Source organism: Lepidochelys kempii, chromosome 1 (genome assembly GCF_965140265.1).
Source record: "Lepidochelys kempii isolate rLepKem1 chromosome 1, rLepKem1.hap2, whole genome shotgun sequence".
Taxonomy (NCBI): Eukaryota; Metazoa; Chordata; order Testudines; family Cheloniidae; genus Lepidochelys; species Lepidochelys kempii.
Window position 1 is genome coordinate 215,983,005 of NC_133256.1, and position 26,148 is coordinate 216,009,152.

The 26,148-nt window shown below is 49.3% G+C and overlaps 1 protein-coding gene across 3 annotated transcripts in view; it reads right to left on the minus strand.

The window, feature by feature from the left end:
* The window catches only part of LOC140898777 (alpha-2-macroglobulin-like), a 57,890-nt gene extending 33,273 nt beyond the window's left edge, over positions 1–24,617 (minus strand). For 2 of the 3 annotated variants that reach the window (XM_073313165.1, XM_073313156.1), the window contains exons 1-13: positions 24,426–24,610; positions 17,791–17,974; positions 16,575–16,731; positions 16,223–16,275; positions 10,851–10,871; positions 7,408–7,576; positions 5,076–5,160; positions 3,916–4,039; positions 2,831–2,945; positions 2,541–2,650; positions 1,904–2,065; positions 1,293–1,520; positions 855–918 (exon numbers count right to left, since the gene is read on the minus strand). In XM_073313165.1, coding sequence (XP_073169266.1) covers positions 855–918; positions 1,293–1,520; positions 1,904–2,065; positions 2,541–2,650; positions 2,831–2,945; positions 3,916–4,039; positions 5,076–5,160; positions 7,408–7,576; positions 10,851–10,871; positions 16,223–16,275; positions 16,575–16,731; positions 17,791–17,974; positions 24,426–24,514 — 1,561 coding nt within the window. In that variant the 5' untranslated portion in view covers positions 24,515–24,610. Of the gene's footprint in view, positions 1–854; positions 919–1,292; positions 1,521–1,903; positions 2,066–2,540; positions 2,651–2,830; positions 2,946–3,915; positions 4,040–5,075; positions 5,161–7,407; positions 7,577–10,850; positions 10,872–16,222; positions 16,276–16,574; positions 16,732–17,790; positions 17,975–24,425 lie in introns of all 3 variants that reach the window. The other variant, XM_073313174.1, reaches the window with a different exon arrangement.
* Between the last annotated feature and the right edge of the window lie 1,531 nt (positions 24,618–26,148).

Sequence of the window (26,148 nt, forward strand, 5' to 3'; positions counted from 1 at the left end):
GTTTTGGCACATAGTTGAGGCTTTTGACTCTTACTGCAGACACTTGGTGTGGGATATTCAGGTGAGATGGGTTTGGTGGATCTCAGCATGTCCTCTAAGTCCATGTCAGCTAGAGTCTAGCACTGTCCTCCATCAGTGCAGGATGCCCCTGCCAATGCAATAATGAAGGCGAGGAAAGAAGTGCGTGTTGTACAGTGGCTCTGTGCGGAGGGTTGTGCGTACAGGGTTGCAGAGGGGGTGGGATTCCACACTCCTGCTCCTAAAGGTGGAGTTTGCCCAGCCAGCCTGAATCAGTCAAACTGGGAATCCCTTGAGACTGCCATTAATGAAATGAAATCGGTCAGGGGAACTGTGTGTGTGTCAAAGGGAGAGAGAGACCATGACTAGTGAGACAAGGAGGAGAGAGAGAAAGTGAAGAGGAGAGAAGGGTGCTGTTCTCGTCACCTCCTTCAGACACAGCAGGTCAGTCTCCCAGGACAGACAGAGAAAGGTGTGGGGAGAGCTCACAATGACAATGGGCCGAAATTTTTCAGATGATTTTTTGTTGTTGAAAAATGTAGACTTGGATAAACCAAAAAACATTTCACAAATTTGTGTGAAATTCACCAAATGGTTTTGTTCAGAAAAAAAATTGGCAACAAATCAGAAAGTTTTGTTTCGACATTTCCTCAATGAATGGTTCCATTTTTCAATTCAAAACAACTCCTCATTTACAATTTCCCTTCAATTCTATTTAAAAAAGATGAAAGCAGCTCAAAAGTGAAATGGTTCAGCTGTTCCCAAACAATTGTTTTTTGAGGTTTCTGGTTTGGCCAGCAAACCGCGAAATCAGTTATTCACACAGCTCTACTCACGTTCTCCATCCCGCATGGGATGCACCTCGGTGCTTGCCCTCACAATGCCTCCCTTGGCCATCACCTGCCAGAAGAAACCCACCTGTTACAGAGGTCCTGGTGGGAGGTGCAGGATACTCACGAGGGAATGCTGGGGGTGGGGGTGTTTATACCGATGCCTTCCTGTGGGGAAGGAGCAGAAAATCCCGCAGAGCCATACAGAGAGTCCCAGACCCAGACTGGAGTTTACTGGGACCTCGACCAAGTCAGAAATTCTCTCTCCCAGCAGAAACCATCCACTCGCCGGCCAATTCTGCATTTCCTTCACTGGCTTTTACATGTAAATGTCAAGGTCAAGTGAACCTGGCCTCGGGGCAGTTTGGTGGCCTGGGACATATATGGGTGTCTGGCCTCCAGTGCTGTGTCATGTGTACAGAAGTAGAGGTCATGAGGGCTTACCAAATAGTAAAAGACGATTTCTTTCTGCTCCCCCACGGCCTCTGGCTTCAGGATGTAGTGCACCCGGACCACCACATTGGATCCACAGCTTAAAGTCTGAGACATGGGCTCAATTTTGAGAAAGCTCTTACTCAGGGAGTAAAAGCGTGTTGCTCTGTGAACGACGTTACCATACACAGGGGTGACCCAGTCTGTGTCATAACAGTTCAGTTCAGATTTATGGTTTGCCTGATAAAGAAGAACATTTTTACATCAGATCAAAAAGTGAGTAACAAGTCTACTAGCATTTCAGAAGGAAAAAGTGGGTAATTTTAAAAACATGTTCTTGGCAGATTTTTCAGTGCACAGTGCATTGATCTGCATTTTCCATGGTCGTGTGGAGAGAGAGAGATGGAGAATCAGAGGGAGAGCGACCGAGTGTGTGAAAGACAGAGAACAAGGGACAGAGAGAAAGAGAGCAAGACAGAGAGGAGGAGACTGAAATTCCCAGCCAACAAACTCTTTGTTTTATCTCCCGATGGGCAGAGAGATCAATAAACCCACGGACATCTCCTCTGGAGCTCAGCCAGTGACACCTCCCATCCCCTAGCTCCCTGGATTCAGCCACTCACGGTGATGTGAATGGAGGTGTCTGTGAAGTTGACAGTGTCTATGGAAAACCAGATTCGGCCCTCTTCATTTGTTGTGTAGTTGGCTTTGTATTTGTTTCCCCTTATGGAAATCCGAATTGTTTCATTGGTGATTGGAGCATCGGTCCCGTCCACCAGCTTCACCTAAAGGAACAAATCCAATCTCCGTTGCTTATACCAGGCAGGGAAAGCAGTCCCCACAGTCCTAATGACACTTTGCCCACATTATTCCCCTGAGGCAGCTCCAGAGGGTGTTTCCTACAGAGCTGACCACGGGGCAGGTATATGTGAACATGCTGGGTGAGTCTGAACCACCTGAGGAGGTGGCTTGTCCTCCGAGAGTGTGTGATTGGGAACATGGGAAGGACTGTGCCAGCCACACCAATGGGCCTTCTCCTCTGTATCCCGTCTCTGACAGCACCAGGGGGTCAGAGGAAGGTGCTGCAATTCCCACTAATGGCAAGGATACCACAGCATGTGTAGAAGCAGAGGGAGATAGCTCCTGTTCCTGTGGTTTGTGATCGTCCCACATTTTCCCTTTTCCATTTGCACGTTCTCATTCTCCACAGACAAGCACACTCGTGTCAGGTAATTTCCTGGGCTCTCAGAGGTTCCCTACCTGCCCAGAGAAGGGGATCCCTGGTATGTAATGAGAGTCCACCTGCTCAAAGCTGATTTTGCTCATGGTGCCTGTGATCTCACTGGAGCCTGTCCCAGTTAACTCCACCCCTGCAAAAAAACATGGCAAAGAGGGGTTTGAACTAATGCACTGACCTGCAGCTCCTCTAGATGCTCCAATGCTGCCCCCCACGTTGTCCAGCTCTGCCAGTGCCCTTCAGTGCTGGCTTGCAACACCCACTGCTATCGCAGTGCGGCCCCACAGCTCCACCAGGTCAGCATGATGCATACCTGTACCCTCTTCTGTGATCTTGCCTTGCACCTCAATTTTCATCTCATAACCCTTTCGCTTGAGCTGGAATATTTTAGTCTTCACCACATTGGAGACACAGCCTCGAACGTCCGCCTGAGCCAAAGCCCAAAGAGGAAATTACCATGGAAATCCCTGTACAATTCAGGTCTGTGTGGAACAGGAACAGAGACCCCAGTACCCAAGACATTTGCCTGCTGCTTAGTTTGCCTTAATCCCATCCTCTTACTGGCTTGATCCGGCCTGACTCCCTCTCTTCCCTTCTTCCTCAACAAACCAATCAAGGCGTCTCTCGTCTCAGTGACTTATCCAATATGCAGCCCTCTCTGATGCATTTCACCACAAATTCTCCTAGTTACACGCCTGGTTCCCTGATTGTTCAGATCACACCCCCTAGAACTGCAACTTCCCATCAGTGTGATAAATCTCCTTGTGTCTTTTATCCACCCTTGGAATCCTCTCTCGTTCTCCATGCACAATCTTGCTCTCTTCTTCCTTTTCTCGTTCTTCCTCTCATTCTTCTCCTCCTCCTATCTCTGTCTAACCTACTTCTATTTTCTCTCTCTTACTTTCTTCTCCTTCATAGTCTCCCTCTCTCTCTTTATTGCTCTACCCCTATTCTCTCTACCTCCTTGCCCTGTCTCTCTCTTTCTTCTTCCTCTTGAGTTCTCTCTCTCTCCCAGATCTTAAAGTTCCCTCTTGCTTTCTCCTCTGCTCTGCTCCCCTCCCCATCTCAATCCCATTCACAGACACAAAAACCTCTCAGAGTCTTTTCTTTCCCAGTTAGAAGAAACATCCATCCAGGGGTGAATCCTGACCTGACAGATGTCAATGGGAGTTTTGCCATTGAGTTCAATGGGGCCAGGATTTCACCCGAGGGGTTTTTCTTCATAATTTATATCCCCCAGCCCTGGCCTCACCTCCTAACCAATACCTCCCTCCTGTGAGACAGAGCCCAACCCAGAACACAGAATCCCAGCTGAGGTCTAACAATCCCCTTTGACAGACACAGATCACCCTCCTCAAGACAGTCACCTCCTGCCTATGGGATGGGCCTTGGACTTACTTGTCTGGTGAATTCCTCACACACAGCCTCGGCCTCTCTTCCATAGCAGTGTGACCTGGACTGGGAGAATCTCCGGCACACACGGACATTCACCAGGCCAGGGACAGGGGTCCCATAGGTGTATCTGTAACCAGAGAGGTGTTAAAGAGACACAAGGTGCTTAGACGGGGAGACAGTCAGGCAGAAGAGGCCTTTTGGGGCCCTTTATACCATTACCCCTGAGGACTCTGTTGCTGGTTTCCTAATGTCTATTCTCCAGAGCTTCATCTAGTCCTGTTTTCCAATGACTCAGGTGACGGGGTTCCAGCCATTTCCCGGGGGAGATTATTCCATTACCCAGCAGGCCTCCCCATTAGGAAATGTTGCCCGATAGTCAGGCTCTTCAGCCCCTTAAATCAGTTGTGTTTCCCTTCTCCCAGCTCCCTCCCATTTGGCCACACCTTTCTGGTACGGAAGAGCCCAGACCTGCAGACAGTATTCCAGGTGCAGTCTCCTCAGAACTGTGGGGCCCAGAGCTGAACACTGTCTTCCAGGTGGGGTCGCACTTTAAGGCTGTATAGAGAGGGATTATCATCTCCCATCAACGCTACACGACACCTCTGGAGCACTGTTTTCCGCTCCGGACACCTCTTTACCCAAAAGCCATTGACAAATTGGAGGGAGTTCAGAGAAGAGCAAGAAATACGAGCAGGGAGTTGGAGGGAGGGATTTATGAGGAGGGAAGGAAGAGTTAAATCTGGCAAGTCTGGTTACGGGATGTCTAAGAAGGGACGTAATTTCTACCTACAAGTGTCTGAAGGAGGCATCACCAAGGGGGGCCGGGATAATTTATGGAGGCACTTGGGGGTCTGATTAGGAAGGATGGAATGATGTCAAGAAAGGGGAAATTTGGGTTGAATAATGGAGAAAACCTTTCTGAGAGGGAGCTGTACGGGGCTGAGGCATCGTTTCCCGGGGCAGGGGAGGAGCCCCATTGCTTGGGATGTTTAAAACTTGGGCTAGATGCAGACTAGACAGTAGGGAACAATCCTGCCCAGGGCCCTTGGGGATGGAGAGAAAGTGACCCAAGGGGCCTTCTCCAGCTCTGGTTTCTGGGGGTAGCAGCAGGAAGGCAACGGTGGATGAGCACAAAAAACGGTGACTCAAACCCTGAAACTCACAGACCACAGACGGCCACTTTCAGCTCCTCATCCTGGATGGTGATTTTCTTGGGCAGCTTCACAGATACCTCGTACTTGGGCAGCACTGAGGGAGAGAGACGGGCCAGACGTTGAGCAGAGCAGAGGGAACACGTGTACATCACTGTCACTACCCCATTGAGTGACAGACACAGCCTCTCCCCCTCCCCCCCGCAACGCATGGTGCCAGATCCTCAGCCTGCTATAAATCACCACAGCTCCATGCCCATCAGTGCAGCTGAGCCAGTTTACATCAGCTGAGGATCCGGCCAGGGACTGTGGAACTGAAGAGAAAGACACCGTAACCCCTGCTCCCCTTCGCTCCCCTTGCCCAACCCTGCCCGCCGGGCTGTCGTTGCTTCAGAGACTGTATTCCAAACTATGCAACGCAAGTGATACCTAGTGAGGGCCCGACTCCCCAGTGCACCATCATCACTCATCAGATTTAAAGGGCCACATTCACTGTGTGCTCTGGCTCTTGTGCTGCTCCGGTGAAGCAAAGCAGCCATAAGCCCGCTTACTTTGCATCCCTGCTGGAGTGGTACAAAGCAGACGGACTGCACCAGTGAATGTGACCCTGAAAGTTCAGCCATTTTAAACTTATCCCTGCATGAAAAGAGTTGGATAAAAGCTGTTTCATAACACGGTAAAAGCAAATATTGTTTCCTGCTGGCTGAGTTCACAGACTGCATTCCCCTTCTGGCTGGGCACTTCAATGTCAAGTTTCAGCCCCAAAGTGAATTTTCTCAGGAGTTCTGAACTAACTGAATGAGGGGGTAGTAATGGGAGAGAGACACTGACTGGGGGTGTGTGGAGGGGAGTGGAGAGCAAACTCCATAAAACAATGGTTCTCAAACTTTTGTACTGATGACCCCTTTCACATAGCAAGCCTCTGAGTGCGACCCCCCCCCTTATAAATTAAAAACCCTTTGAAATATATTTAACACCATTATAAATGCTGGAGGCAAAGTGGGGTTTGGGGTGGAGGCTGACAGCTTGCGACCCCCCATGTAATAACGTTGTAACCCCCTGAGGGGTCCCGACCCCCAAGTTTGAGAACCCCTGCAATAAGAGCTGCTGAAGGTATAAGGCTCAGGCAAAAGCCAGCTTGGCTCGGAGTGGCACACGCAGAGGCACCCCAAGCAAGGAGGTGGCAGACTGTCCAGAGCCAGGTCACACTGGAACCAGTGAGATCGGCCCAGCTGGAGCACAGGCTGGTCACAGTGCCCGCACTGCCATGCTGACTGGTGTTCGGAGCTCTGCGGGTTTGCCTACAAGAGCACTGCTTTAAAGCCCTTTAGTTGCGATGCCGTGTGGTACCTATCCCGTAGTTCCCAGCACAGACCCCAGAAGCAGTGGATTCTGGGAGGTTTCAGAATGCCCTGTCGGACAGCAGCGAGAGGCCTTGTGGAGCCACTGTTACTAAGCCGTTCAGAATGAGCTGGCTCTTAGGCTTGCTGAGAGTAAGCTCTTGGAATGCATGTAAGTGGCTGGAGCATTTCTGTGGGACAATTCACAAGTGGTCGGGGTGGGGGCTGGAGTGGTACATTTCCCTAGACTAGACAGAGCTATACTTTCTCTCTCCTTGGGTGATTCGTGGCAACCACTGTAATTAAGGTTGCATAATGGGTTCTCTGAGAATCTACCACTCCTGCTGGCCTCATTTTCCTTTCCTCATAAACCTTCCAAAAGTTTGCCCTTTGAGGCTGATGTTTTCCAGGCTTGATCTCCAGCCAAAGTGTCTTTATTTATTTATTTTGAACGTTTGAAGATGTTCTGGGTGCCAGGGGCTGCAAGGACAAAGGTGTGAAGACCAGAGTGGGAGAAGGGGAGAAAGGAGAGGTGAGTTAAGCCAGTTTCATTGGCAGAGCACAGGGGAAGCAAACTGTGCCACTGTAATGTAGCATTCACATAGTTTGTTCTGCATCCGTACCATATACTGCACACAACTGGTAGGAAAGACCCTACACAAATATAAAGCTGCATTGTACTGAGACTGGAATCACAGCCCAAATCCAATAGGCCCAAGGGATGGGCTTTTGTATTCAGACCCAGATACGCCCAGGCTTACAGTGAACAGTGACCCTGACAGTTCAGGCGCTGAAGAGAAAGCTACACACCACTGGATGTGGGCTCAGATCCTGATCCCTTAAAGTATCCAGTGTTTTCCTGGCCCATTCCTCAGATCACTCTTCACACATCTATACCCCAGACAATCCTGAACTGGATTTTTGTGCCTGGAATGGATGAATCCCAGACAGTTGCTTCTGCTTCCAACACCCCTCACCCCAGCACAAGTGGGACCCTTCCTTACCGTATTCCTCCACAGTAAAGGAGTGTTCTAGATTGGTCCCCGTCTCTTTTTGTACCACCACGTTGTAGGTGCCTTGAATGGGCTCGGAGGTGAGGGGGAAGGAGAGCTGGGTGAGGCCCCCATTTAACTCCACCTCTCGCCACTGGTACACGCGGTTCCTCTGCGGGTCCTAGAGGTGAGAAGAGCACAAAGTCCTAAGACAGGATGACTCTTAACCTTTCATTTACAGGCAGGGTGTCTACACAGCATGAGGCTGCAGAGCAGGGCAGTTGCAGTCCAATGTTTGGCAGAGATACAGGATATATACGATTATCTCCCTCTCCTATAGCTGAGGTTAGGGCACCTGGTGGCCAGCTCTGTACTTTCCCAGTAGCCTGTAAGGATTAACCAGTCAAATCCTGTGCAAACAGTGTGTAATTAAACAGCCAGATACCAGCACCGAATCTATTCCATTGTCTGCCCACCTGATCAACATGCCCACATCCATATGGAGTGGGCAAGGAGGGTGGGAGAGAGCAAGGCTAAGAGACCAATGCACAGACAGCAGGATGTGATGAGTTTCTAAAGCCTGGAAGCTTTAATGTTATATTTGCAGTTCAAGAACTGGCAACTGGTCTGGCTGAGGACTGAAATATTCAGGTTACCTATGGGGCTGAGAAAACCCTCCCCATGCAGGTATGTGGAAGAAAATGGGCCATGGAAATACTAATCTGGGCTTAAATATGTTGTTTTGGGCTGCTACTCAATGCACAATATGTATGGGGGGTGGGGAATGTGGGAAGCCAATCTGAATAAATTAGACAAGGTCCTGAGTATGGTTTTGGGCAAGTCTGAAGGCAGGTCCAGAGGCTGGACCTGAAACTTCATCACTGTAAAAGCTGAGTATTATTAATTACAAATTGATTAACAGGCCAAAGCAATGGACCAAACCAGGTCTGACGTGACTAGATCCTAACCTGGTTCTGAATTCTGCAGCTCAGGCCCAACTCTAGTAGAAACCATCAAAGAGATTAAACTAAAAGCAATATATAGTTTGATGTGCTCTTTCCAGACTGCTCAGGAACATGTTTAATCTTCACACTCTTTCATTTTCTATCTGTTTTCTCCTCTGTATCTTGGCTACCATCAAAAGTCTATTTACTTCAGATAGCCCCAGGTGACTGACTGACTGGAGAGGATTTATTTTATTCCCACTTTATCCCTGAGCCAAGTAACGGGGGATGTGAAAAGAAAAGGAGGACTTGTGGCACCTTAGAGACTAAAAAATTTATTTGAGCATAAGCTTTTGTGAGCTACAGCTCACTTCATCGGATGCATTCAGTGGAAAATACAGTGGGGAGATTTTATATACACAGAGAACATGAAACAGTGGGTGTTACCATACACACTGTAACCAGAGTGATCACTTAAGGTGAGCTATTACCAGCAGGAGAGCGGGGGGGGGGGGGCGCGGGAACATTTTGCAGTGATAGATATTTAAGGTGGACCATTTCCAGCAGTTGACAAGAACGTCTGAGGAACAGTGGGGGGTGGGGGGGATAAACATGGGGAAATAGTTTTACTTTGTGTAATGACCCATCCACTCCCAGTCTCTATTCAAGCCTAAGTTAATTGTATCCAGTTTGCAAATTAATTCCAATTCAGCAGTCTCTCGCTGGAGTCTGGTTTTGAAGTTTTTTTGTTGAAGTATTGCCACTTTTAGGTCTGTAATCGAGTGACCAGAGAGATTGAAGTGTTCTCCAACTGGTTTTTGAATGTTATAATTCTTGACGTCTGATTTGTGTCAATTTATTCTTTTACATAGAGACTGTCCAGTTTGGCCAATGTACATGGCAGAGGGGAGTGACCTCTCATGGCTGACGGGGAGAGAGCAGGCCCTGTTTCCAAGAGACCCCACTAGGTGACACCGAAGGCTGAGTGGGTGAAAGGACCTTCAGCTGACAAGTCCCACTGCGCTGTCGCAGTTATTGAGAGTTGGCCCCACACTTAAGTCAAGTCAAAAGCGGGTAGCCCAGTGTGAGGCGGATCTGGAGATGAAATGACTATGTGACTCAGAGGAGGCTGGGAAAGAAGGTTTATCATTGGGCTTGTGCTGCCTTTGCCATCTTTATGATGGATATAGACAGAAGTCCTGAAAGCTTTTTCCACATGAAAAAAAAAAAAGTGTTTTTTCGCCCCCCTGCTTATTGTTTTAACTTCAGAAATAGCAGGAATGCCACGTCTGATCTCCCCTGGTTTCTCACCAGATCTCAGATGTATTTATTGTGAGCGGCCACATCTTAATTGAAGGGGTGGGAGTTGGAAACAATTATAACAATAAAAAAAATACCTAGCACTTTGCATCCATAGACCTCAACCCGCTTTACAAAGGAGGTCAGAATCATTATCCCTGTTTCACATCTGGGGAAACTGAGGTAGATAGAAGTGAGCTTACTTCTTAAAGTCACCAGTAGAAGGGTGGGAGAGTTACCAATAGAACCCAGGTCTCCTGAGTCCCACCACAGTTGTCTATCTAGGTCACACTGTCTCAACAGAGACAGCCTTTATCCCAACAGTTTTTTAATCATTGGAATTAAACAGCTGGCCACAAAAACAAAACAAACAACCCTAAATAATATTAGAGTCCTAAAGATCCCTTCCCATCTGAGGGGTTCAGTTTTCCTGCCACGGACTCGTATCATATCATCAACTCTCTAGTTCTCTTGTGCCCGCAGAGACTTCCAGGGTGGACAAGATCTGAACTTCTAATGGAAAAAGAGGCAGAAATAACAAACATAGGGCCCGTCTACATATAAAAGTTGTACTGCTTGAGCTATACTGGTGTAATGACACCAGTTCAATCCCCTAGTGTGGACACAGTTATACCAGGATAAAGGTGCCTTTGACCAGTATAGCTTATTTCTGTATGAGAAAGGGAATGAGCTATGCCAGTATAAGGCACCTCTATGTTGGTATAACTGGACCCATGCTAGTGGCTGCACTGGTTTAACTATTTTGGTATAAAATCCCACCCCTGACTGACACAGTTAAACTGGAATGAAATCTGTGTGCAGACCAGGGCTCACTTTCACAAAAGACCCTTTTCAGGCTCCTTTAAGCAACCTAAAGAAGCAGAAAAGGTCACGGGCCCATTTTCCCCCTTTGCAGGTCACGTTCCAATGCTGCACTGCAGCTGAGGACTGAAATCTCTAGGGTGATCCAATGCTGAGATGATCCAATGATCACCCAGGGTGGGTGGGGTGAATGCAGGACTCTTATTTCCTGTTCCCACAGACTCACCCTTACTTCCTTGCTCTGAGCCCCCTAGTGGCCACACTACCCATTCACAATGAACACCGCACTACACACCCCATTTGCTGTGGAGCACGGGAGTCTCCCCGGCCCCTCAGCAACCCCAGGTTTCAGCTAGCGGCCGTGAGAGTAAAAATCAACGTGCCACTTACCTTGATGAAGACCAGTGGAAACTGTGGGGAAAACAGGGAAAAGCAGAGTTAGAAATACAGGTCAGACATGCACTGAGCTCATCTACCCTGTTCAGGGGATTTCTGTGTCTCTGCATTTCCCTCTGCCCCTTGCTCTCTGTTACTCAATGAGAAACTCCAGCGGGGCCTTTTAATGTTTTAGAGCCTGAACTGGTCAGTTTAACACAGCTGTGAAATTAAACACTTTGTTTTGCATTTAGAGGATTCAGGATAAAAATGTCAAACCCACCCAAGTGACTTAGGAGCTGTCAAGGTTGATTCACCACTCTGGCACTTTGAGTGCAGAAGGTGAGGGCCTGCAAGGATTGCAAAAATTAATACTGGCCACTCCAGGCTGGTATTAAACTCCCAAGGTTATAGCTTCTCTGTGACCTTGGATGGGTAGATGTTGCCATGACCCAAATGCAAAAAATGCCTTTGAACCCAGGAAGGCACACTTGGGAATTCCTCCCTATCGGGGACCCTCAAGCCCTTTCACCTCCGCCCCTGTCCAGGGAAGAACTGAGAAGGAAAACAAAGGAAATCAGTAGTTGCCACCAGCTAATTAAACAATATATGCACAAACCTCTTAGGACACAAAAACCCAATCCTGTTCTTAAAAAAGGTAAATTTTATTAAAAAACGAAAAGAAAGAAAATACATCTGGAACATAGGCTATGGCTAAATTTTAAAAAGAGCAAATATAATAATAAGCATCAAGATTGGTTTTCTTGAGGTGCTGCTTAAAGGTTACAAGCAAAACAAAAGCACCTGGGGTTAGCACAGAGGAGTCCACAAGCCATAAAGAAATAAACCTAATCCTAGACATTCCCTGATCTACTTACATATCTGGGTTTTCAGATAAGTAGTTTCAAGGTATGATTTGATGATTTTTCATAACAGGTTTAAAGCTTCTTACAGCATTGCTGCTCTGTGTCTGCTCTCTCCGGAGAACAACAGACAGACAGACAAAGGGAAAGTTTTTTCCCAATTTTGAGAAGTTCTAGCCTTCCCATTGGCTCTTTTGCTCAGGTGCCCACTCCCTTCCTTTTATTTATGGGCTTTTTTAACCCTTTACAGGTAAAGCAAGTAGAGAACAGCTACTAACGGATTTTGTACCTAACTGGCTGGCTGGGTGCCCATAAAAGGGAGCTACTCCCCTCCCCCCGCTTCATTTATCATAGGAGCCTTTTTCAAAAGTGATTTAGGCACTTTAGGCCAGATCCACAAATGGACTTATGTATCTACCTCCCGTTGATTTCAATGGGAGTCAGGCACCTATGTACCTTTCAAGTTCTGTGGCTTAGGAGCCAAAGAGCCACTGACTTTCAGTGAGACTTGGGGGCAGATCTGTAAAAGTGTTTAGGTGCCTAACAATGCAGACAGGTACCTAGAGGAGTTTCCAAGAGCTGAGGTACCTAGTTCCCACCACAGCCAATGGGAGTTAGGCTCCTAATTGCCTACGTGCTTCTGAAAATCCACTATGCGCCTATCTGCAACTTTAGGCATCTAAATCCCTTTGGCAATCTGGCCCTGTCATAAACATACAGCTAAGGGTAGCATAAAATCCCTCCTTTACCTGTAAGGGATTAATCAGTTCCATTAACCTAGTTGGCACCTGACCAGAAGGACCAATGGGGAAAGAAGATACTTTCAAATTGGGGGCGGGGGGTTGTTTGTGCTCTTTGTTGTTCTCTCTGAGACAAAGAGAGAGATCAAGAAAGTAATCCAGCTTCTACTGAAATGATAATCTAAAATTACAGAAATTGTAAGTAATAGCAAGGAAATGTATTAGAGTATCTTTTGTTTTAGCTTGTGAATTTTCCCTGTGCTAAGAGAGAGGTTTATTCCTTTTTTTTTTTTTTTTTGGTAACTTTGAAGTTTTGCCTAGAGGGGAATCCTCTGTGTTTTTAAATCTTATTACCCTGTAAAATTACCTTCCATCCTGATTTTACAGAGGTGCTTCTTCTACTTTTTTCTTTATAATAAAGTTCTGCTTTTAAGAATCTGATTGGGTTTTTAGTGTCCTAAAAACCCAAGGGTCTGGTCTGTGTTCACCTTGTGTACCTATTTGGTTGCTATATTATTCTCAAGCCTCCCCAGGAAAGGGGGTGAAGGGATTTGGGGGGGATATTTTGGGGAAACAGGAACTCCAAGTAGTCCTTTTCCTGAAACTTTGTCTAACTCACTTGGTGGTGGCAGCGATACCGTCCAAAGACAAGGAATTTGTGCCTTGGGGAAACTTTTAATCTAAGTTGGTGGAATATAAATTTAGGGGGTCTTTCATGTGGGTCCCCACATCTGTACCCCAGAGTTCAGAGTGGGGAGGGAACTTAAGTTTCTAAGTCACTGAGGCCCTTTGGAAAGTTGCTGGTTTTCAGGGCTTTCAGGTGGCAACTCAATTCTCTGTGTCCTGCTCTGCAGCATCAGGCGGGGCCTGCTGCTGGGATGTCTCCTGAGGGACCCCTGCTCCTGCACATGCAAACTTGCAGTGAGGTTGTGGAGGCGGGTCAGCTAGGTCACAGTGTACGATGTGCAGAAAGGTGTGACAGAGCCAGGTATAGGGGTCTTGAGGCCCAGTCACATGCCTTCCCACAAGACAGAAGTGATCTCCTCAGGGCCTGACTCACTGCTGGCCCACCCCTGGTGCTGTCACTCACACCAGTGCAAAGTGAGGCACACAAAACAAGCCTCATTTGACGTTTTATGCCCACTTTGCTCTGGTGTTAATGATGCCGCAAGGTGCACGGCACTGGGGAATCAGGCCCTTAGGATGTTCCTAAAGCCACTACTGAAAGTCTCTGATTTGATCAAATGGAGAAGCCCAGTGCTTAATTTGTGCCAGGGCTGAGCCCCAGTATCTCCAGGCTTGGCAGTTCATAGCCCCGCATCTCTAGCTTGGCAGTAAATAGCCCCGGCATCTCTACGCTTGCCACGTCACGTAAAAAAAAATTGTTTGAGCCCCCAGCACCTTTACAAATTAAGCACTGGAGAAACCAGTTATTCCAATCTTGCTCTGCATGTTAAGACCAATGGTTTCTTCTTTGACAGTTATTCTTTACAATTCTGTTCAAAGAACTAACTTCTCCGGTAGAGTTTTATGTTTCCTTGAGATCAGATGAAGTGATCAGAATCTCCTTGTTACACTAGCATGCTCCTTCACCTTCAGAATAATGATAATCTTTTGCCTCTGGAGATTCGTCTGCCCTGCTGCTCATTCCCTCTGCCCCGAATTCCTGTTCCCTATAGTCAGAGGGCCCATAAGGATGCCACAAACAGAGGATTATGATTTTTAAGATGTAACACAGAAGATAGAGGGAGGTTCTTAGCTCCACCAACTGTGAGCAATTTATCATGTAGGACAGAATTGTAGAATCACAGAAATGTAGGGCCAGAAGGGACCTCCAGAGATCATCTAGTCCATTCCCTGCACTGAGGCAGGACCAAGTTAACCTAGACCATCCCTGAGAGTTGTTTGTCCAACCTGTTCTTACAAACCTCCAATGATGGGGATTCCACAACCTCCCTTAGTAACCTGTTCCAGTGCATAACTATCCTTAGAGTTAGAAAGGTTTTCCTACTTTATAGTCTAAATCTCTCTTGTTGCCAACAAAATCAATTACTTCTTGGACATGGAGAACAACTGATCACCGTCTCCTTTATAACAATGTTTTACATATCTGATTATTATTGTCAGGTCCCCCCTCAGCTGTCTCTTCTCTACACTAAACAGGCCCAATTCTTTCAACCTTTCCTTATAGATCAGGTTTTTGAAACATCTTATTATTTTTTGCTCTCCTCTGGACTTTTTCCAATTTACTTACTTCTGGCAACATGATCCTAACAGGACAATTTCCATTCCCTGCTCCAGGGGAAAGATGAACATCCTCCCCAAGATCTTTGCCAAGACAATCTCAGAATCAGCTTAGCCTCACTGGCCAAATTTTGCTCCCAGTAACTGGTCTTAGTCTAAGGCATTACTAATGCACTAATGCACAATTTAGGCTCTCACATCAACTCCAGTTCCCATGAAGTCAGTGGAGTTGTTCCAGATTGACAGTGGTACAAATGAGATCAGAATGTGGCCCAGCATCTCAGAGCAAGGATCATCCCATCTAAACATTTCTTTAACCCTACTTCCTCTTGGGGTATTTCCAAGAGGCAGGAAGCAGACAGGAAGCAACCCCATAATCTCCTCTGTAGCTGGGCTGCTTGTGGAGAGGATCCCATTTGGGAGCCAGGATTACTGGCTATTTTAGTAGATGTCCATAAATCCACTTCAGAGGGATTTAGTCTCTGAACAGTCACTCTGGAAAAACATTGTGGGGTTCCACATTATAGCAACTTTGTGACCATCTCTGATGTCATGACTGTCACTCTACCATACACCATGGCCTTTCAAAACTCATGGCAACAGCAGAAGGCACAGAACTCTGATCCATTTGCCCAGGCCTCAACCATGGAATCCAAAGAAGAATCTATGTTAGCTGTTCGCAACATAAGGCCTATGGCTAACGCTACGATTTCAGCACAGAAATTTTTAGTAAATTTCACAACAGCGGTGTGGGAGAAAAAACAGTAAGTTATGGCAAGGTTACCAAATAATGTAGTTTGCACTACATCAACATGAAAAGAGTATAGTGAGGGTGCTGAAAGGGGAGGCCCGGGGTGGTGATGGGGGGCATGCTGTGCTCACCCTGCAGCGGCAGCTCCTGTCCTGCAGTAGTTAGCCCGACTCCCCATTTTGGGCATTGGGACCTGGTGCATGTGGTCACAGTTCCACTCAGGTTTGGCCCGTCCACGCCTCCACAGATGGAGAAGGAGGGTCAGACGGGCCCAACCTGAGTGGGGCTGCATTCCCATGTGCCAGGTCACAACACCACTTGGTTTGGGGGCTAATCAAATGAGTTTTTACAGCCATATCCAAGATTTCATGGATTTTATTGAAATTCACAATTTTTGTGACCACTGTGGCAACAAAGTAGTAGCCTTATGACACACAATTGTGCATTTCAGATTCCAACCAGTAGAGGGCAGTGGTGCATTTACACACTAGCCAGCTTTATAGTATTGTAATATAATATAATAATTCATATTGTGCCATAAAGGGACATATTCTGTCCTATGTACACGCTGTCAAAGAAGGAGAATGGAGTGTAAATCATGGCAGAAACTGATCCCCACATAGAAGATGTGGGGAGTCAGATGGGATTATTTGATTTACCGAGTTGCTTTTACGGCTCTAGAAGGATGTTTATAGAAATAAGTTCCTCAGGACTCACAAAGGACTTTAACAGGGTCATCATCAGCGCTCACCAAGTCAGCCATGGAAACTGATCAGTGATCTGACCTACCTTCACATTCAGAGGACGGAAGTCTTCGTCCAGAGAGACGATCCGAAACAGAACTGCAGAGGGCATGATTGAGAGAGGAAGAGATTTTCACTGTTACACCTGCAGCCACTCACACAGGGACCATCAGTCATTGAGGCAGCTGCTGTGTGCATGCCTGGCCCAGATACAATGATCCATGGACACATGGCAAGGTTGGACGCATGCACCACACTCCCCTCTGTGACTAGCGGGGAGGCGGTGGGAAGGCAGGTTTATTGCCAGCCGTACTAACTTGGTGATGAGTTGTGGGGTCTCTGGGGAGGCAGGGAGGATTTCCTGCCTTGTATATAATTCCCCACCCAACTCCTTGTACCTGTTTGTCCCGGTTTGTAGATGGGTTTGTCCGTCTGGACAAAGACCAGGCTCTCTGAGTTCTTGACCAGCACCGATTTCCGGCTCCTGAACTCCAGCGTCGGCCCCTTCACCAGCACCGTGAGAAACGCTGCTGATGAGCTGCTGGACTTTGGAACCTGGAGAACAGCAAAAGAGCCGCTGCCTTAGAGGCTCTCCCTTCTGCACTGAGCCTTTGGAGGCTGGAGTTGTACATGAAACCCAACCAAAAAGGTCACCACATACCTACCAGAATCAGGGATTGTGGGGTCTGGGGAAAGAAAGCCAAGCTCTGCCAGTCTCACCTCACCCTGGTTTTGCAGGACTCTTCTCCTCCATCCCCACTAATGTCTCCTTTATGCTGCCAGAATCTTTGCAGTGATGGGGCCTCCACCATCTCCTCCAGAGGAGACGGTACCTGCCACCCACTGCCATCCCCTCCCAACCAGGAGTCTCTGACTCCTCCACCCCAGTAGCTCATATCTTAAGAACTTCCCCCAGTGTCTTAGTCTCAGCTTTTCCTTCTGCCCATCACCCCTTGTGCTGCCTCTTGCCAAGATTGGGGGTCATTTCTCTTCCCTCATTATGCTCCTTCCTCAAAGGGATTGATGGACTGTGATCGTGTCCCCCCAGCTGTGGATCCCAGTGATGGAGGAAAATGGGAAGCTACATCTGATTCATTACTTCTGTGCTGGGTCCATTTTCTTCTACTGTCCCCGCAGCCAGCCTTGAGAGCTGCAGGGAGAAATCCTGGACTGGCCCCCGGGAGAGGCACCAGATGAGCTCAAGGACGTTGATGGTCTGGAGGAAGTTCTGTAACCTCCTCCTTCCATGGCTTTCTTTCCAGTCTCACTCAGAGGCTTGTGGAGCCCCCCGAGAAATGGGAGGCCAGGCCGCAGCCATAAGGTTAGCACTGACTCAGAGAGAAAACCACCCAACAAAGCCAGCCACACCACAGCCTGTAGCAGAGCCTCTCCCAGCATTGTGCCAGGCACTGAGCTCAGCACCGACTGAAGATCACTCCTCTGAGGCACCCACAGCACTGCCAGCAGGAACTGTGGGGTTTTCCGTGAATGTCTCCTTCCTGAGCCTGTCTCCGTTTGTGATTTCTGATGGTGTCAGGCCTTGCAGGGGTTGGTCCCAGGCTGTCACTCTCTTACTGACTCAGGTAATAAACCCTGTGGGAGTCAGAGACTCACCGTGAACGGGATGCACTTGAACACGTCCTTCTCCGACACCACGTCTGCGATCAGGCTCCTGTTCGCCCCGGCGTATTCCAGCGTGGCGCTCAGCGTCACAGACTCGTTCAGGTGGGTCAGCTGGATACAGACCTTTTCAGGAACGTTGGTGTGGATCAGAAAGGGCACTAGCACCATGTACTGCCTGGGAAGGGGAAGGGCACAGGTCAGAGAGGCGGGGATGGGGAATGGAGAAGGTACTGATGAAAGGGCATGGGCTAGTGTGACAGCCGAATCCCCGACCATCCATCCACACTGTAATTTGTACATACAGGATGGTGAATTTAATTTTGTTTTTGTAACATACTAGCTGGTCTGCTCAGTCAGCCAGGAACCCAGGACACCACCTGGAGCGAAGGAACTAGTTCTGTGCTAGCAGCGATTGCTGTCCAAGGGCTGTTTGTTCAGGCTCCCAGCAGGGCGTGGAGATGGCTTGAAAAGTTCCAGGCTGTTAATTGATGTTTGTGTATCCCACAGCCCCTCGCTGTATTATCTGAACAGCGGGGAGGGAGCTCAGATGAAATGCTTGTTGTACCTCCATGGAGACTGGCAGGCAGTTACAGAGGAGTGTGGATCAGGGCTTTTAATCTAACCCCCTCTCTAGCTGTCTGTGGATCTAGGTGTCACCAGCTGCCCTCAGTAATGGAGAGATACAAATGTAGGGATGGCTGTGTGCGATGACATCTGAATGTAGGGAATGGCCATTCTGCTAAAGGGGCAGAGTGACCTACTGTACAGGGATTTGGCCAGAAAACTCATTGCTATTGCTGGGTCTGTCAGTGATCTGCTGTGTGCTACTGGGCTTCACTTCTCTGTGCCTCAGTTTCCCCATTTCTCATATGGGGATCCTGAAGATGCTGCTTATGCCCCCCTTTAATGTACATGTAGATCTCTGGATGAAAAGTGCTAGCTTACAAGTTCAAATGTTAATGAGGACTTTACCCAGGTTAGCTCGCCCCTCACCAGCAATGACAACAACAGAGTAATTTGGGCTACAGAATAAGGTTGCCAACTTTCTATTTGGCAGAAAACCTAACACCCTTGCCATACCCCCTACCCCGCCCCTTCTCCGAGGCCCAACCGCTGCTCACTCCATCCCCCCTCCCTCCATTGCTTGCTCTCCCCCACCCTCACTCATTTTCACCAGTCTGGGGCAGGTGGTTGGGGTGTGGGCTCAGGGGTGGAGACAGAGTTGAGGGGTTCAGAGTGCAGGAGGGGACTCTGGGCTGGGGCAGGGGATTGGGGTGCGGGAGGGAGTGAGGGCTCCAGCTGGGGGTGTGGGCTTTGGGGTGGGGATGAGGGGTTTGGGGTGCAGGAGGGGGCTCAGGGCTGGGGCAGGGGGCTGGTGTGTGGGAGGGGGTTTGGGATGCAGGCTCTGGGTGGTGCTTACTTCAGGAGGCTCCGAGAAAGCTGCCAGCCTGTCTGGCTCCTAGGCAGAGGTACAGCCAAGTGGCTCTGCAGTCTCCATGCTGCCCCTGCATGCAGGTGCCACTCCGCAGTTTCCATTGGCCGCAATTCCTGGCCAATGGGAGATGCGGACCCAGCGCTGGGAGGAGGGAGGGAAGCAGCGTGCAGAGCTCCCCTGGCCACCCCTAAGCCTAGGAGCCAGATGGAGATGCCGGCAGCTTTCTGGGAGCTTAGCAAAGCCAGGCAGGCACCCTGCCTGCCTTGCTGCAGGTGGCCAACCAGACTTTTAATGGCCCAGTCAGCAGTGCTGACCAGAGCCGCCAGGGTCCCTTTTCAAGCAGGCATTCTGGTCAAAAACTGGATGCCTGGCAACCCTACTACAGAAGGCTGCAGCCTGCTGACTCAGAGCAGAGATGCTGGCAGAGCGTCACTGCTGGGAGGCTGGACATGCAGCAGCATGAAGCCCCCTGGGACACCCAGCTTTCTGCCGGGGGGCTGTTCATCTTGCTTAGCCAAGATTTCAAAATGACAAAGTCAGGTAGGAGTAGCCTTAATCTGGCTCTGATTAAATTCCTCTTCGCCCTTTATTAGGCCTGAGCCAAAGCCCATGGAAGTCAATAGGACTCTTTCCATTCACCTCACTGGGCTTTGAATCAAGCCCTGTGTGATTTTCTCTCTATCTTCAATCTCAGCCAATAAAGGCTGGGAGCTGATTCTTCCCTGCCTGGCACCTGGTGCAGAGTGAGTGCAAAGGGGGCCTGAAATCAGCCCTTCTGCTCTGATAGCATTTGACACCCACTCTGCCAGACACTGCATGGCACACACTTCTCCCTCTGGGGTGAGGATGACAGAAGGAACAACATGTGACAGTCGTCTGGCTTAACACTCTAGTGGCAGGCTCGCTGGTACTGCAGTGATTCGCACACTATGAGAACCTACATAGAATAGAGACCAAGGGCTGAGCTGTAAGAAGGCAGCAGGCAGTTTCCTGCAGTTGCACCTTATGGCTGCTAGAGGCAGCTGTGGCATTTGCTGAGCAAGTAGCCAGGTGCCTCCTCTCTCCCTGCTGGATCAGAGCAAGCGGCCTGGAGGTGATGGCAGAGGCTGTTAGGATATAGATATTCAGGCCTGTCTGCAAAGGCCTGTACTTTAAGAATTTAGGGGTATTCTTATCACTTGGCTAGTTCTAGAGGTATAAAAGAAAGAATCAAAATCACTGTCTGCTGGTGTAAGGGCCTTCTTTTACTGTGACAGTTTGAGGCCCTGTTCTTAGGCTAAGGCCTTTGGCTAAGCAGCAGAGGCAGCCATAAGCTGTGAAGCAAACGGTCACATCCTCACATTCCAAACTAGTCACATTGAAAGAAGGTGCTATTGGGCTGTTAGGAATACACTCCTGTCCTGGTAATGCCTATCGCCTCCAGAGAAAGGGAAGTGCCTAGAAAATGTAAAAGGAAACTTAGTTTGATAGCATCCTGTCTGGCAAGAACTCACTTATCAATAGCTGGGATGTGAAATCCTCACTTCTGTATTGTTTTGTCATTATAGTTCCCACTTTGCTATTGTTTGTCTGTATAATCTCTGTCTGGTTCTGTGATTGTTTCTGTTTGCTGTATAATTAATTTTGCTGGGTGTAAACTGATTAAGGTGGTGGGATATAATTGGTTAGCTAATCATGTTACAGTATGTTAGGATTGGTTAGTTAAATTTCAGTAGTATGATTGGTTAAGGTATAGCTAAGAATATTACTATATAAATTAGGGGCAAACAGGAAGTAAGTTGGGATTCGAAAATAAGGAAAAAGGAACTTGTATTTAAGCTTGCTGGAAGTTCACCCCAATAAACATCAAATTGTTTGCACCTTCAGACTTCGGGTATTGTTGCTCTCTGTTCATGCGAGAAGGACCAAGTGGGAGAGTGAAGGAATAAGCTCTCTAACAGAGGCTGCAGAAGCTGGCTGGGGCAAAAGCACAATGTGAATAGGGTTACCATATTTGAACATTCAAAAAAGAGGACAGTCCACAGGGTGGCGGGGTAACCTTCGCTGTTGCAGCTGCCCTCCCGGATGTTTTTAGATATTTAAATAGGTCCATATTTTCCCGGGAGGAATTTTTAAAATTTAAAAATTCCTCCCGGAGGCCGATTTAAGAACCAAAAAGCCGGACATATCCGGGAAAATATGGACGTATGGTAACCCTAAATGTGAGGGGTCTGATATTGGCCGCCACCACCCCCCTGTACAACCCCTCAGCCCCCATCAATCTGTACAGCCCAATGCGTTGCAGGAGTTCCAGCCCCAGCAGCCTTACCACTCCAGCAGCTCTGCCCCCAGAGACCTTTCAGCACTGACCTTCCATAGCGGCCATGTGTTGTTGAGCTCCTTGGCCAGCCCTCCCCCCCTCTGCTTGGGGCAGGGTTTGTCGACCATGAGCTTAAATTTATGCTCATATGCAAAGTATTCACAAATATGCAAATTATTTCATTAAAATGTGCATAAAATGCCTCACACAGAGCAGAATAGACTTGGTGACAGTGCCTCATGTTGTGTTCTTCCTCTGCCCTTTCAGCAAGAACAAATTTTCGTCTAGACTAAGAGAATGAGATAGGACAAAAGGCAGGTCTTGGTAAGACAGATGGAGAGAGAAGAGCGGGGCCTCTCCTGTAGGATGCAACTGAACACAAAATGGCAGCTGCTTCTGCAGCACAGAGGGGGGTCTTCTCTCCATTTAAAGGTGCAAGACGCAGACAAGTCTGACCAGATGAAACTACATGCTCAGAGTGGAACAGAGCGAGGCAAAAGAATTCAGAGGGAACCGTTTTCTGTCAGAAAATGCAGTTTCATCATAATGGAGACAATTTGCAGGAGCGTGTCAATTTTGACAACATTTTGAATGGGAAAATGTCTAAATGAATTGTTTTGACATTCTTATTTAAATAACGTAAAAATGTTTTGACTTTTATATTATAATATGAATGTTATAGAATATTAAATATAATACATTATGATGTGCAACATTTTATATTACAGGTTTCAGAGGAGCAGCCGTGTTAGTCTGTATTCGCAAAAAGAAAAGGAGTACTTGTGGCACCTTAGAGACTAACCAATTTATTTGAGCATAAGCTTTCGTGAGCTACAGCTCACTGTGAGCTGTAGCTCACAAAAGCTTATGCTCAAGTCTCTAAGGTGCCACAAGTACTCCTTTTCATTTTATATTACAGTACAATGTTTTGACATTATCAAAAGGTAAGTGTTTAGATTTTCTGAATAAAATATTTCTGGGATTTCCATTCCATGAAAAATTTGGACTGTGTGTTCCAATTTGCAATGAGACCAATTTTTGAAATGTCAGAATTTCTGGCAGGGTGGCAATTCAAAACAATATGGAGTGAATTGGATTAAGAGATCTGACATTGGAGTTATGGGACTAGATCTATCTAGAGTGACCAGGTGACCGGAACACCCGGTCGAAAAGGCATACTGGTGGCTCCGGTCAACACTGCTGACCGGGCTGCTGACTGTCTGGTTGGCGGCGCCACGCAGCGGGGCTGGCAGGCTCCATGCTAACCTCCACTCCACACGGCTCCCAGGGAGCAGCCAGCATGTCCCCCCTCCGGCTCCTACGTGTAAGTGCAGCCACGGGGCTCTGCACGCTGCCTCCGCCCCAAGCACCGCCCCCAGAGCTTCCATGGGCCAGGAACCATGGCCAATGGGAATGGCAGGGGCGGTGCCTGCAGATGGAGTAGTGCTCAGAGCTGCCTGGCCGAGCCTCTGCGTAGGAGCCGGAGGGGGGACATGCTGCTGCTTCCAGAAGCTACTTGAGATAAGCGCTGCCCGGAGCCTGCACCCCCAACCCCCGCCCCAGACTCGATCCTCCTCCTGCCCTCTGAACCCCTCAATCCCAGCCCGGAGCACCATCCTTCACCCCACCCCATCATCCTCAGCCCCACCCCAGAGTCCGCACTCCCAGCTGAAGCCCTCACTTCCCCCCACATTCCCCAACCTCCTGACCCAGCCCTCCCGCTCTCCAAACCCCTCCCACTCTCCAAACTCCAAAACTCAGTCCCAGCCCGGAGCACCCTCCTGCACCCCAAAACCCCTCATGCCCAGCCCCACCCAGAGCCTTACCCCGCATGCCTCAACCCCAGCCCAGAGTCCCCTCCTGCACTCTGAACCCCTCAGCCCGGAGCCCCTTCCTGCACCCCAAATCCCTCATCTCCAGCCCCACATCAGAGCCCTCACCCCCAGCCGAAGCCCTCACCCCCCCACACCCCAACCCCTACCCAGGCCTGGAGTCCCTTCCCGCACCCTGAACCCCTAATTTCTGGCCCCACCCCAGAGCCTGCACCCCCAGCTGCAGCCGTCACCCCCTCCTGCACCCCAGTCCCCTGAGCCAGCCTGGTGAAAATGAGCAAGTGAGTGAGGGTGGGGAGAGCAAACGAGAAAGGGAGGGGGGGATGGAGTGAGCAGGGGGCGGGACATGGTCGGGGCCTTGGAGGAGGGGGAAGGGCAGAGGTCAGGGCAAGGGTGTTCAGTTTTGTGCAAATAGAAAGTTATCAACCCTAGATCCATCGCCTGCTGAATCAGGGCATTGTAAATTGTACCTGCTCATGTACACCAGCGAGGAGGGGTGCTGCCCCCAGGACAGGGGAGTGCCCACTGGAGGGCAAATGTTCTAATCTATGCCGGGCTCCAGGGGAAGTCTCTGCCAGTCGACACTGCCAAAGGGATACCCTGAGTCTGCCCAGCTCCTGGCTGAGCTTGGCCACGCGCCCTCTTCAGGCCCCTCAATGGAGGCGAGGTTGCAGCCAAGTTGCTAGTTTGCAGTGCCCCAGGTGGATATTCCGGCAGAATGTGCCACAGCCAGGGTCTGTGCTGACAGACAGGAATCTAGGTCACTGACTCTCTTTGGGAACAAGCACAGTCTGTGGCTGCCAAGGGAAGCAAACTGGCTTTAAAGAAGAGGAGAAAAGATCAACACTTTTCTGAGCTCTCCCTCACAGGCAAGGAAACTGGAATAACAGGGGGGCTGCAGGGCAGGACTGAGGGGCATTGGCAGCGCTGTGTGGGGAGCCCAGGACTGGAATGGCAGGGGGGCTGCAGGGCAGGTCTGAGTGGCACTGGCAGCGCTGTGAGGGGGATGAAGGAAAGAAAAGAGAAGACAGCACGAGCCCCCTCTGCGTGTGCAGCTTACGGTTCGGTGGTGGGTGACGTGTCTCCAGGGAGGAGGAAGAGGAGCAGCAGGAAGATGTTCGGGCCTCCGGGCAGCCTGTCCTTGCCCATGGTGCAGAGCGAGGATGGTGAGTGAGGCAGACACACAGCCTTGTCCGCTGGCTCCCTGCACCCGGGCTGTCCGCTGGGTCCGCCCCTTTATACCTCTCTCTGCAAACAGCCCCCGGGAGGGGCGAGACAAGGGCAGGGGACCAGGACCATTTGGGCAATGGAGAGAGGTACGTGAGGAGGAGCCAGAGCCAATCTTAACTCATGGCACAGAAAATATCCCTGGCCAGACCCTGAGAAACTGATCACTCTGGTTACAGTGTGTATGGTAACACCCATTGTTTCATGTTCTCTGTGTATATAAAATCTCCCCACTGCATTTTCCACTACATGCATCCGATGAAGTGAGCTGTAGCTCACAAAAGCTTATGCTCAAATAAATTTGTTCGTCTCTAAGGTGCCACAAGTCCTGCTTTTCTTTTTTTGGGGAGAAGAGTATTTATTGGAGGTGTTCATGTGAGACACTGTCCTGTGTCTGAACCATTCACCCCCATCCCCTCTTTGTATCACTCCAGCAGCACTCTGCGGTGGTTGGAGAAGCCCTTTAGCTCATTACTGGGCCAGTCCAGCATTCTGTGGGGACTGGAACAAACTCCCCAAATCCTGCCCAGCGTTTCCAGAGAAACCTTTTCTGTCCCCATTCCCAGTACTACCAACCACAAGAGATCAAAAAGCGCAAGTCAGACCCTCAACATAATCAGATTGGCCTCCCTAAAATCTTAAGGTTCTATATAAAGAAAGACACCATTGTGGTTTTGGTCTTTTGAACTCCCCGTGCCCCTCCCCTGTGTGTGTATGCAACTGTCAGTCTGACCCACTCTACCAGAGGTTTGGGTTAAGGGGATTTGGGGCCCTGCTGCAGGAGCTCTCACCCCCACATCTGCCTGTCCCATGTCCAGGCATTAATCCTGTTCCCCAGCCCCCATCAGTTCCCCAAGCAGCCCCCTTCAGCCTCATGTCAGTTCTTACTGGGTCTCTTCACCCCTCTTTCTCCAAGGCCTGAGGGGGAGGGGCTTGCAGTGGGGTCCCCACCCCTTCTCCCAGGCTGGAGGGGTACCAGGGCTCTTCCCCCCTCCCCCTTCCCAGACCAGATGCAGAAGGGAGGAGAGGGGAGTGGGGAGGAGCAGAGGAGCCATCTGGAGCGGCTGGGCTCTTTGCTCCCCTCTCCCCGTTCCCCTCCTGTGAGAATGGCGATGGGAGGGGAGAGTCTCCAGACCTCTGGCCCCAGGTGGGTGCCTTGTGTCAGTGTGAGGCGAGCTCCAGCCCCTCTCCCCCTGCTCCCCCACCACCCCCGAAGTCCCATCACTCACAAAAAAAATCTCAAGTGTTGGCAATATTGCATATCACATTCCACTGGCAGCTTAGCCAGTTACCTCTAATAATAGCCCCCTGGCACACATGCAGGCAGGCCCGTTGAGAGAAATTGGGGCCCTGGGACATCACGTGTGTGGGGGCCCCTCCCCCTCCAATTTACTTTATTTATGCAGATGTTACCAAAGTTTTGGGGACCCCTGAGTCTGGGGACCCCGTACAATTGTCTCCGTACAATTGTCTTTCCTGCTTCTAGTCAGTCCTGTCTGTAGGGAATGACAGTGAGAGACCATTTTGTGTACTATTGCCCCCTGCTGCATGGTGAG